Source organism: Saccopteryx bilineata, chromosome 10, assembly GCF_036850765.1.
Source record: "Saccopteryx bilineata isolate mSacBil1 chromosome 10, mSacBil1_pri_phased_curated, whole genome shotgun sequence".
In the NCBI taxonomy this organism is placed as follows: domain Eukaryota; kingdom Metazoa; phylum Chordata; class Mammalia; order Chiroptera; family Emballonuridae; genus Saccopteryx; species Saccopteryx bilineata.
This window is the reverse complement of record NC_089499.1, coordinates 65,537,927-65,551,556: the sequence shown is the minus strand read 5'-3', so window position 1 is coordinate 65,551,556 and position 13,630 is coordinate 65,537,927. Positions and strand designations below refer to the sequence as shown.

Here is a 13,630-nt window from a genome sequence, read left to right as displayed (position 1 = left end):
AACATACTCTTTGAAACCAAAGACTTCTGTTAAAATTTTATGATTCCATGATTTTTAAAAGATACATGCTGAATATCAAAGTCTTGTCCCTCATAACTTGCTGTCTTCATGAAATAGCAACTATTTTTGTCTAAAAAAATGAACACTGCTTTAGAGTTTAACCTTCACTTCCACCATTCTCCAATACGAGTCACAAGACCCAAAACTTTGCTAGGACTTGAAACCTTCCTCTAGGTTCACGCTTTCTAGAATTCTCTATGTGTGAAAGCAAATGATTGAAGTTTCCCGGATGAAAGAGGAAATTGGGGAGTAAGAGCTTGTCCCAGTCTTTGAGGTTAGGAGGAGCACACGTGTAACCAGACCATCTGTCCAAATGGTACCAGGGTTCAACATGCTTGTGATTAGAGGGCTTATGATTTATGTTTGCTAGTTAAATATGCTTACGATTTAAACTTAGATTCTCTGGCAAGAAATGTTAGCACCACAGCCTCGCCAGATGATGGGAAATAGATACATATTTCAATGATATACATTTTAAACTTGCTGAGCCTTGTAAATGCTACTGTTTTCTTTTTTTCCAATAACAAAAAAACTATCTTCCTGTAGGATTCCAGAGATTCAAAAAAACAAAACAAAACAAAACACATTCATTAGTGAAAACAGTTAAAGGTTGTTTTTTTTTAACAGCAGTTACTACATTAAAAGAATCATTGGTGTTGGCCTCTATAAAGCTGCAGCTCAGGTAGGAAGGCAGAACCCACATGTATAAAACCACCAAGAACACATTCCAAAAAGTGCACGGATAATCACTAGATACAAAGCACCCATGGACTGCGTGGCAGCAGTAAGCGGCCTCCAATACAAGCAGCAGACCCTAGGAAATGTTAAAGCCTCAGAGTGTGATGGCCTGCCACTCAACTTTTTCACTAGATTCGCTGTTCAAATTACCTGAGCATCACATACATAACTCTGAAATTGCTTGTTTCTATAGTGAGAAATATGAAAGTCTCCAAATGAATGGGGGAAATAGAGTTTGCTGGTATTTTTTGCTTGTTTTCAAAGGAATATTTTAGTCAGAAAGGAAGAGTAAATTCACTTTACTTGGCTAGAGTAAATTATTTTGTGACACTTTAAAAATCTATATTTTACAATAGGAGCTTTGAATCTAATTGGCAAGTGGATCTTATTGGCAAATTGCAGGACAAACAAGAAACAAGGGTAACTAACTTATTCTAAATGAAACCATTCTTAGTAAAGGGTAAAGAAAAAGAATTAAGATAAGCAAAATGTGTTCTTTAATAGACCAAGTGAGCACTATCACCAAATGTGTTCAATGAGGGAGAGTAAGAAACAGAAATAGCTGATTCCTGTCAGAGCACCATAGGCACCACGGTGGTGGGAGCCTCACCCACATTACAGCAGTTGGACAGGAAGTCTCACTATGTGCTGGGATAAACAAGCTTAAGACAACTACCACACATATACTTGGAACTCAACTGAGATGAAGCAATGTGATGAATAAAACTGCATGAAATGTTAAACCCAAAGGAAGAGAAGAACATTTCTGTATTAAAGAACCCAGTTACAGAGTGAGAATGACAGGCAACCGATCAAAAAAGATTAAATTATACAAACTAATGAACTCTGAAACCCCACTAGGTTAAAACTTGGAAAAAAGGACAGAGCAAAAATTCATAACAATCTAGATTCAAATGAGAAAAGAGCAAGAACTTTTGCATGAAAAGTCTGAACATTTGCATGAAACACATAAATCACTACATTTTCAAGTAAGAAAAGTATAGCCTAGTCTTACCTTACTGCTGCAAAACGCTGGAATAAAAATTACTGGTTCATAGAAGCAACTTTCACATATATCTGAACATCAAACATAACACACAATATAAAATAAAAAATAACTAGAACAGAAAAGTTTTCATTTTGACCTTAAAAATCCTGAGCAAATCACTGGATGAAGCCAGATCAAAGGAAGGGCATCACACCAGCTTGGAGCCACATGTGAACGGGCCTCCCTGCACAGGGCACAGATGGTACACAGTGGGGGAGGGGCCACAGGCAGATCCAAAACATAAGGAAGTAAACTTGCTTCAACTTACATGGGGCAGGCAGTTCGAAAGAATGAATAATTTTGAATTTAACTGACTTTAAATTTGGGACAAATAGTGCAAACTAAAGTGCGTTCATGAGTTTAAGCTTCTAAGTCCTTTTGTGTAATAATTCAAAGAAACTAAAATCTCAGTGAGGATACGTGCAAAGGGATGGTGATTTCTTATTAAATGATTACTGAGAAAACAGTTAAAACATTTTTTATAAAACCATACAGTGGTTATAAGCCATATTACCCGATTTAAGTCTGAGAAATTTGGGAGGAATTTAATCGAGGCTCACAAAATTAATAGCTCTATTTGAAAACAAAAACCTTGTAAGTTTATTAAAAATGCTCACAGTTCCTCAATAGTCTCCATTTATCACATCATGTAAAGTGCTAAAACTACAATTTCCACCTTAAATCTTTACTAAAAGTTGCTTTGCACATAAAAATATGAGAGGTACCATTAATTTTGTATAGAAAATTCAGAAGCACTCATATTTGCCTCATGCTCTTTTCTATAATGCAAAGTTACCAGTTGAGTATTTCCCAAAAAAACTTGTTCCAAAATAAAAGTTTAAGAAAAGTTCTCTGACTTGAACACTAGAACTTGAAATTTTCAGTATGAAATCTTGCATTTCATTAAATGAGTGGATAACATTTTTTCAGGCAACAACCAAAACAAAAACACTCAACACAGATTCCTTCAACCTCATGACATTTGAAGGGCACAAGAGCATAGAATATCCAAAAGGCTGCTTTTATTGGATATTCTAGTAAAGGACATTCAACACACACATATATAATGGGAACCTAAATTTCAGTAGCAATGATGAACAAGAAAATACTAACAATAACTTTGCTTATCATTCACTTGGTTTAGTGAACACTTATTTGATTTTTTTACACTTCTATGTATTACAGTATCTTCCTAGTTTAGTAACAGCTTTGCTAAGCTACATCTAGGAGTGACAATTAATTTTAGTAGAAATTCACTCCCAGGCTACTTTTATAGTCATTTGAACAGTTTGGCGTTATTTTACACGCGATTTTATAACTCTATAACATTCATTTAATCTAGTTCAACGATGCTGAACCCCAGATGCCATAAGACATTACAGGAAAGCAGTTACTGCACATATGGAGTAACTACTTTTTCTGAACATTAATTTCTTTTCTCTTAACAGGTTGAAATGGTATTTAGAAAAAAAGCCACCACTCCATATTAAAGGTTTTATATTATAGACTTGCAGAGATGGGCTACCTGTTACAGCTGTGATCCTAGCCATAAAGTTCTTATTTACAAGCATCAGCTTTTCAAGTCTAAAGTAATAGTGGCTTTCTCCAGCCTTCTTAAGGACATTGGTATTAAACATTCTAACCAGGTCACCTGAGAGGGCTGGGGCTGGGGGGTGGGGGGTGGGGGGTGAGGTTTTTCTCATTTGTCATATGCGGGGGTTGGATATAATCAGGGATTCTCACAGTGATGTCTGAGGACCATCCACATTAGCGTCCCTGAGGAGCTTGCTGGACAGGCAGACCCTGGCCCCCCGGGACTGCTGAGTCATTCTCCAGAGTCCAGGCTGAGATCTGCACATGAAGTAAGCTCCCAGGGATCCTTCTGCATGCGAAGGGGTGGGAAGCAGTGATAGATGATCTCAAAGGTCTCTTCCACTCTAAAATTCTAAGAGTCTATGAGTTTTCTTTTAGAAATGTATTGTTGGCAAGATGAAAGTACCTGTACAACAGCAGAAGGTGACTTTCAGCCTGAATGGGTTGGCCTAAATCAGAAGTGTTCTTAGATTCTTAATAGAAAATAAAAACACACAACAGTAGAGGCTGATGTGTGAGGATGCTGTTTGGGGCTTTTTCCTCCTGGGAGAAGTAGAGGAACAAGCCACCTAATGAACGAACGCACTGCAGCCCAGGTTCCCGGGCTTCTCCGCTCCCTGCTTCCTGCCTTCTTCCTCTCCACCTGACTGCTCTCAGCTGCTGAGACTACCCAAGCTTTCTACATCCTGTCACCAAACTCTTAAGTAATTTTTAATTGATCTGAATATATTCTTTTAGGAAATAAACTTCTACAGGCAGTCCTCTACTTTCATTTGTAATAAGTGAAATTTTATAGAAACATAGAATATAGTAAAAGTGAATGGTCGATGTATTTTAAAAGGGGAGTTTCATATTCAGAAAGCTAAAAAAGAAATCAAACTACAATTTTACTTTTCTTGTGCATAATAGTTGAATATTTCCTATATGTTAATTTATTTCATTATTTTTCTTCATAACTGTTTACAGGCTCATTGAAAGCCTAAGGTTTGAGGTTTTTCAACATATATCTGGAGAATTCTATCTTTGATGCATTTTCCTAGGTATAGGAGAGCTAAACTTCTATTGGTAGTATCTAGTTTTTATAAAATCATAAGAGTAAAATGCAGTAGACTCTTAAAATAATTATATAAATATAGCTGAATAAATTATGCTGCTGAGCCAGACCGTTGGCTGGAAGGCAGCACCACCATGTGATGGCTCCAAATGCCGTCAGCTCAGTGTAAGTGCCCAGGTGAGGTTCCCACAACAATGCCCACCTGCAGTCATAATCAGGCCACTTCCAAACACCAGGCTGGAATACCACTGTAGGCACAGAGTGAGAATGACAAATGTGAACTGTTGATAACAAGAAAGTCTGAGTATGTATATAGTCTTATCAGTGTCCTGACCGGATCAGATACTTGACCAGGGTGACTTGTGGGGGGGTTAGGTTGACAGACTTTGCATGTTCTTGGTTTAAGGAATCCTGGACTAGATGTAGCCTGCAGACTTCAATGCCCGCACTGTTGCTTGTCAGCCCCATGTCCTTTAACAAAGGATAGAGTCAGTGAAGAGGTTCTGTGGCTAGATTGTACATTGTATCTAGTGGACTCAACTTTACTCAAAGCTTCTTTTAAGTATAAAGCCTTGTGACTATGTATTAGTGACTGTGTATTAGATACAGACATGAGCTAAATTCAGGAATAAAATTGAGAAGGTTAGAGTCAAGTTCATTAGAGTTGTTTTTCTTTTCATTTTTTCTGTCAATTGTACCATAAATTTAACAGCCACATTAAATTTATATGTTCACTCTGAACTTGCCCCGCATTTCAGAGATGTGGAACAGTGAAGGGAGAGTAGCACTCTCTCGCTTCAACAGAGAGAGTCAGCACTTCCGAGTGCTTCCAAAGGAAAAGTGAAATATAGACAAGTTACTGTAAACGAGTATTACTCATCCTTATCTAACAAGTGCACTTTTGTGATGCAAACAGTGAAGCCCCACAGCTCTGACAACCTCCGCGATGATGGGAGGTGAAGAAACAAGCTGGCTTCCAAGCTCCTAGCTCTGTATCCCAGACCCTGAGGAACCACAAAGACAGGACAGTGAGCTCCTTGGCTACGGTGTGTATCTGTGTGGGGAGTTTAGACTGCACCTGCAAGGACTTGGCTGAAAAACAAAAACAGGATTCTACTGAAAGGTCTCACTTTCCCCAGCATTGGTCGAGATGGGTCTACTGCCCTAACATAAAAGTCACATGGCCCAGAAAATACTTCCTTGTATCTCCGAAGAGTACTGGCTTCTTTAATCCAAGAAGGTAATGAGAGGCTTTTAAACTGGTCAATCACGTTAGCTCATGTAACATCTTCTATGAACTAAATATTCACTTAAAACAATTTCTAAAGTAAAATCTGACAAAATAATCTCAACGTAATTAAGATGATAGGTTCTTAATTTAGACAAATTAAATCCTTCTCACAGTTGGTATTTTCCATACGGTCAAAAATAGTTGCACAAGTCCTGTGGCACAAGAGTCCAGTTTGTGTGTTAAAAGCCATGTATCATTATCATAAAAAAATGTAACTAGAAAAACATTAATGTGAGCCTAACATTCCTACTTATTTATTTATTTTTACTTCAAGAGCGACATACACGCAAAAGTTGAACATGTCACCACAATGCTTTTAAATAAAGTTCAGAAATAAAAATACTTCAAAATCCATTTACTAACGGAAGTATATATGACAATTATAATGTAGATAAGTCAATTATATCCTTTCTCTAATCTATCAGAAAAAATATTTATATTATCAAAAAGTTTTTATTCATATACAGAATAATTTTTTAAAATCCTTAATGAATAATAAAAACAAGTTGGATGTTAGTATAATATTTAAAGAAACAAGTTCCAGGCTTTTGAAAAAATGGGTCTGATATCCTTATACCTCATATTAAGATCACTGAAGAAACTAAAGTTGAGAAACAAAGCATTTAAAAAAAAAAACCCTACAATCATTGTTATTATAGCTGATATGGTTAGTAATGCAAACGAAGGGCCCAACTTTCATAACTAGATATTGCTGAAAGTCCTATCAACTGTCTAAATGAAGAATGTTATTTACAAACCACAGGATGAAGGCTTAGTACCTCCATGTCTCTCTGCTGGTCAACACTGCAAAAGGAATTAAAAATCCTGGGTACACTGAAGTTCTGGGCACTTGGCCCTTTTACAAAATGTGTAAGCATGCATCAGTGGCCCTGACTCCAAGAAGCGCCAGCAGGAGGAGGCACCCTCAGACGGACCTGCCTCTGTCAGAAAGAAGCACAGGAAGGTTGGCAGAGTCATGGAGGGAAAGAGGCATCTTTGAACAAGTCTTGATGTTCCAGAGGGTGGCCATTTCCTTCTATTAAAACCACTATTTTTTTGGCAACTTAATATATATTAACAACTCCCAAAGCTAATATGAACAGAATGCAATCAAATTCAACTTCGTGAATGTTCACATTGGTCCAGGAAATGAGATTTAACTTTGGAGGACTACAGATCTTTGGAAATGACATACAATGTGAGCAGGAAAGGGGTCATTTAACAAAATGTATCAAATTGCTGTGGAAAACCTTAGGTGGGTACACATGCCCAAAATTTGCAAGAAGCTTAGTTTAAACAATTAAAGTATTCCTTCTTTAAATCAGAAGTATAGTTTCTTATTTGGAGAAATTTCTTGTCACCATTTTAAACCTTCCTTTGAAAAGGCTAGATTGGAATTCTGGTTAGGAATATGTCACAGAGTCCCATCCTCGAGTTGGATTTGTATCCTGATACTAAACCGTGATTATAATTTTCATGTCAGGCAACCCAACTATTATTTTCCTTTTATAGCTAAAAAAAAAGTTTTAAAAAGTAAAAATAAAAGATGTGTGTGCTGTCAGCACAAAATCTGATTAAGTGTGGTTTTTCTTTTACCTAGGACAGAAAAAGCAATGCCCAGTGCCTAGTATACAGGAGCGTGTCATACAAACAATCAAGACAGGTTCCATGGCTGGTATTCCTTCGAGTGCGAGTGCAGCCTGGTTTCCAAAAGTGGTCCTGTCACAGTTATGCAAATTTTTATTAACTAGGTACAGTACCTTGAAGGGAAACTGATTTCTTCTGCCTCAATGAAAGGAGAGTGTACAAAACAAGAATTAGATAAAATAAGGAATTTAAAAGCGCAAAAGGAATTGGAGTGAAAAGAACAGAATTTAGAAAGAAAAAAAAAGCAAGCAACGTGACAGTAAAAACCCCACACAATCTTTCCCCACCCCCCCTGCCACTCTGAGTCCTAATTGCCCGGTCTGCAAGGACAGAGACCCACTCTAAATTGACCAGCATCGGACTTCGGCACATCTCCTCTTCACTCTCCCTCCTGTTAAGACCGTTTCCAAAACCAATCAGCAAAGGACAAAGAATTCTTTACAGAGTGCAATTAGTGTTTTCCACGTCCACCTTCAAAAGCATGATGCTCTTCATGGGCTAAAGGACAGAAAAAAACAAAAAAGAAAAAAAGGAAAGAAAACTTTAAGCAAAGGATGGGGCAACCCTTCTCTAAGGCATCTCATTCAGTTTCCCCAAATGTTGGCAAGAATTCAAATACCTTTTTGTGCCAGTAACTGTTAGGTAAGGTGTGCGTTTCCTGAGGAATGTAGTAATGAAAATTAAAACAAGGAATACACAGGCAGTGGGCACGCTGCCTGCTTCTTATACTGAGCTGGAGAGGAGCAGCACTCAGACAGGCGGACGAGAGCCTGTGCTCCGAGCTCCGAGCTCTGAGCTCCGAGCGCTGCAGGGAAAGATGCGCCCGCAGAATGCGGGAGTCGGGAGGGGCCTCAGCTGACCCAAGGCAGGGCCATTCACAAGTCTGCCTTTAAAAATAAAACAGAACAAAAACGAAACAAACAACAGAAGGGTGGTAACAATTATGTCTCCCCATCTCCCAATGTCCTCTGTGGGAAGTGAAGTTTCATGAAATTGGTGTCTTTTCTTTTTTCCAAGCATTATTTTTCCTCCCGGCTCTGCTGTTTGGCTTGTAAAATTACTAATGACAATGTAAAACTCTAGACTAAAAAATTATCAAAAATATTTTTCCAAGACTTAAAATTTTAAAAAGTAAAAGTGGGAAATGGGAGACCTATGAAATACATAACATTTCCTTCAAGGCAAAGGGCCAAGACTGTGAATCTCCTTCCTGGACCTGGGTACCCGTCACCATGAAGCAAGGGCAGATTCTCTTCTGTTCAGTGGAAAAGTCTCTGGCCTGGGTCTGATTAAACCAAGGGCCATGCAGGGTCCCCTGAGCTCTATCCCCCCACCCCTACCGGGGTGCTCTTATAAGAATGTTCTCCTTATAACAATTTACTAAGTTACACATTTTTTTGGGTAGTTTTTCCATATCTTTGTATGTTTATTTTACAATAAGAAGTTTTAAAAAGTGATGTTTCATAAAACAAAATCAATGAGTACATAAATTATGCTTACTGGCTTCTAAAATGTTAAAATCTTGCCACACAGTAACCACTAGCAGTGAAGATGTCCCGGAGGCACATGTAGGCTGGCCTGTTTCACTCTGCAGTGGCACACAACTCTTGGGTTTAACATGGGCAGATGCCTTCAGACTAGTGGGTGAGGATGGGACCGTTTCCCTTCAGGTTCATCCTGGACACTGACCCCACCTTCTCTTTCCCTGGACAAAACACGGCGAGAATCGCACTGCTGAGGGTGGCCTGTAATCCAAACTGACTTAACTGAATACAAGAACTTTACAAATATTTCACTTCGTGTGTGTGTGTGTGTGTGTGTTTGTTTGAACAAAGAAAGCTTGGCTTGCTCTGTGATGAAACACACAGCGCCACTGAGTGCCCAGGGGCCACAGTCCAGGGATGCTGGACTCCAGGAGAAATGTCAGGAGATAGGAGCTCCCCAAAGGTCTTATCACTTCTGGATGTGAGGGACACTAGAGTGCTGTGACTGGGACCAGTCACAGAGACAGCAGAATAGAGCATCAGATGTGGGAGAGTCCTGGGAAGCAGAGGAAGCTCGATTCGCCGCAGGTGAGCCTTGGCAAAGGGGAATACAGAAATGCACAAATTCAGGATTCAGCAAACTTTTTCTGGAAAGGGGTATAGAATAAATATTTTAGGCTTTATGGGCCATACAGTTTCTGTGCCAATTACGAACTCTTGCACTGTAACACGAAGCAGCCTAGACACTGTGTACAGAAATGGGCGCTGCCAGGGGCTGGCACACCTTATGCACATGTGGACACTGACAGATGAATTCCATACAGTTTTCATGCATTGTGGTTCTTTTGATTTTTTTCCAACTATTTAAAAACGTGACAGCCATTCGTAGCAGCAGCCCATACAAAAATATGCACAGAGCAGGCAGACTTGGCTTGAGGCTCATAGTTTACCAACCTCTGCTCTAAACAATTTTCTTATCGAAAAAGACGTTTTGTCATTCAGCTGCTCTGGATAACCTATCAGAATTTGAAGAGAGGGGTTTCTGTACAATCTTTATCCACTATACAACTTATCAACAGCCCAATTCTTATCCATCCTGCGGAAAACCTGCTGTGTCACCTGGCTCTACACCCTGTGAATGAATACTGATACCTGTGACCAAGACAGAATGAAAACATGCAGTTGGTCATTTCTAACTCAGCTCACCCTAAATTGTTTCTTACCACACTGTGAGATTCCTGCCCACCCCCCAGATTTCTAGATCAACTCTGTAGTGTATGGTACATAACCCTACTGAGTAAAGGACTGCCTGCTTTATGTAAAATAAAAATAATTGCTTTCTCTCTGATTTAAATCTTTATTTGAATAATCTTTTGAGTTTTTAGATGTTCATCTATGCCATTAAAATGTGGATTTCTAACGAGACCCGGAGCCTGTTCTGCATCACCCACAAACTTCACAATGGCATCTATCTTCAGAATGTCTACTCAGCTTGACTCAACTGGCCAACCCGCAGGTCTGCCCCTTTGTTTGGCTTCCCCACGCCTCCTGCCCATCAACAAAAGCTGGCAGGGATGTGTCGTTGCTTGTCCTGACCTGATGGCTGCCATTGCCCTAAAAATCAAACTGACCGTTCTATGGTTAATTAGCTAATGAAACACTACTGCTAACCAACTGAACATCTAATCACACAATTTTGAAGCAGAAGGGACCTTGGAGATCATTTAAGACCAACCTCCTCGCTACTCAGATGAGAAAGAATAAGGATGGAAGTTGTGACTTGCTCAAGGTCACACTGTTAAGGTGGAACAACAATCCAGAGTGCCTGACTTAGTAGTTCCAAACTGCTTTTCTTCTCTTTGGAGTAAAATGTGGAGCTGGTACAAAGGCAGTGAAGAACATTTTAGCCCTGTTCATGAATGGCAGTGAGACATACTTCCTTCCAGAGAGTTTCTGCTGAGGTACATCTTATGGAGCAGAAAGAAGAAAAGAACCTTCAGTGGCCTTCCAACTAATATTTGGGTTGAAAATACAATTAATGTTTCCTTAGGGATGAAAATTTTATCTACAAATGTGCAATTTCCACACAGCACAGCCAATAAGCAACCTTCTGCAGTGCCATCATTATCCCTTTTATTTAAATTGTCACCTCTAATTTAGATGCTAGGCATCTCTGGAATACCTGCAGCCCAGTTCAGTCTTGTGCTGACATCTAACTCACCTGGCCTGGTCATGTGGTTTCATTGAGGGAGGTCTTAGTTTTAATATGCTCCATCATACTAATACACTTATAAAACAAAATCTGACTTTTTTCCTCCTTTTTGGCAAACGGCTCAGAAAAGTGAAACAATAAATGAAGTGTATTTCAGTGATTCTATGATGCGTTGCCCCCAGTGGCACCTCTGGAATTAACGGTGTGTCATAGTTTAACTGGGAGCCTTTTATTTTTCTTTCTTAGTGATACTAAAATAATACGTATTATCAAGGGCATCTTAGATTCAATGAAACACAGTAGTTACAAAAATCGGTTTACTGACTCCAGAACAGTTTGGGAAACAGGAAGTTTATCAGGTATGTGCAGGCTGCCAATGCTTTGCTCCATCTCACTGTTGAAAGTGTAACCTGAAGTTTGATCTACCAAATATTTGGTTTAAAAGCACTGAGCTGTTTTCATTATGACAAAAATGACTTTTTTAAAAATAGCACACAAAAGCAATGAACATGAATAATGATGCAAACAATGGGTTCACACACCTATTCATACTTTTAACATGTCACCACTGTGCATGAATTCTCCTTCAGTTCTGTGTCACAGTTATTGAAATGAGGAAGTATTAGCATTTCAGTAGAACATTCACTCATCTGTCTCAGAAGAGTTCCTCCACAAATACAGATGTTATACAGTACAAATTGCTGTTTATGAAGGGATGATTGAATATCTACCTGCCAGCTCACAGAGTAACATTTTTGTTATTGTTGCTTCAAATAGAAGGTAATTTTTTTTCCGAGAATGACAAATTTATGATCAGGTTTAAATTTTTGAAATGATAAATACAACATGTATCTCCTATTCTGATATATGTATTTAGGCAACAATTAGGTCTTATCTGTGCTGAGATGAAGCTTATTTTTTTTGAACACTTAATGTATTTTATTGAAATATTTTCTGGATTATAGAATTTCAAGTGATTCTGCTTTCACCTCATTTGCAACACAATTTCTATTTTAAAAAGTATGATAGAATTATCTAGAAAGTAATAACTGGAAACGAAGCACTTACGTTTATAAAATACTGCTTTAAAAGCTATGTTGGGTAGAAGTTCATAGATCTTTTCTAAAACGGTCGCTTTGCTCACTAAAGAGGCATTTACGTTCCAGACTTGGACTACGTTGTCTCGGTCCCGAACACTGACGCTGACTCCTATTACTTCATCATCTGAAGGGAAGGCAGGATAAAAAAAAATGAGTGATAATTTCAAGTCTGTCAGCAATGGTTTTAAGCACTTATTATTTTATCTGTAAACTATAAATAAGATGATAAAAAAGGTCGCACAAGGAAATCCATAATAAATATTTGTTTCTAAGGGAATTGTTGGACAAAAAAGCAAGTTATTGGGCAAAAGCTGTAGCAATCACATCACATTTAACCAGGGACTTAGATAAACAAAGTGTTCTAGCCAAACAAATTTTCCAGATAAGTAATTTACCCTTTTTAATACATTACCAAAGCTTTGTGACTATTTCTTACTGTTTTGGTAAGACTTAAAAAAAACTGAGTTGCATAAGTCTTCCCTCTGAAAGCCAAGTGAACTCAAACGAACTTTTCCTCGATGTTTGACTGTCTTTGTTCAGAACAGCAAGTATTTCTCCTGACTTCCTGCCAAGTGCTCAGAGATCTTAGTACTACTTGCCCCAACACTAACTAGACTCAGACTGTGTGTTCCAAGTTGCTTTCCGCTTACTGATTCTTCCTTTTCTCCAATGCCTCTCGCTAGCCATTCTGTTCTCTGTTTGGGCTTTTAAACTGTGGGCTAGAGAATCAATGACCATCTGTCGGTACTGTGTATAAAGTAAGAGTATCTTCTGAGTGTGGCTCTGCTAACATAGTACTGCAGTAGATGGACATTAAAGCACTTATCCTCATTAATTAATGGAGGTCTAAATTCTGGATCTGGGGCTACCTTGTAGGTATCTGAAAATGACAGTGGGTCAATAAGGTCTTCTTGCTATACTCTCATACACTCCCTCGCAGCCACTTTGTGTATGTTAATTTGTAGCAAAATGACAGGAGTAAAGATTTTTGGCTCCCGGTTTACATGTTCATGACATGCTCATGAACTAGGGTCAGCTCTCTGTAACTGCATGCTCAGCACCAGTAAGTAAAATGAGAAAGGTAAGCATTAAAATTAAAAAGTGTTGCTTTAGGATATATACTTTGCCTAATTTACTGTAAATGTAAATAATTTATGTCATCAGTTCTTTCAGTTGTCTTTTGCAAGTTAAACATCCTAGTATTTAGATACAATTAAATGAACACCTGTCTAATTTACTAAAGGAATTCATCTTCAGTAAAATAATTCCTTTCTCTCCTCCTTCTTTCTCTCCTTCCCTCCCTCCCTCCCTTCTTTCTTTTTTAAATGAAGTTTGTCTAGCTAAATGTGTATGACTTGGCACTAAATGGTTCCATTTAAATAAATGTTTGAAAGCAGGTGGAA

At 38.5% G+C, this 13,630-nt stretch overlaps 1 protein-coding gene across 3 annotated transcripts in view; it reads right to left on the bottom strand.

Moving 5' to 3' along the window:
- The window catches only part of EIF4E3 (eukaryotic translation initiation factor 4E family member 3), an 88,981-nt gene that overhangs the window by 25,971 nt on the left and 49,380 nt on the right, over nucleotides 1–13,630 (bottom strand). For 2 of the 3 annotated variants that reach the window (XM_066245838.1, XM_066245837.1), the window contains exon 6: nucleotides 12,196–12,351. In XM_066245838.1, coding sequence (XP_066101935.1) covers nucleotides 12,196–12,351 — 156 coding nt within the window. Of the gene's footprint in view, nucleotides 1–6,014; nucleotides 7,930–12,195; nucleotides 12,352–13,630 lie in introns of those variants that run through there. The other variant, XM_066245839.1, reaches the window with a different exon arrangement.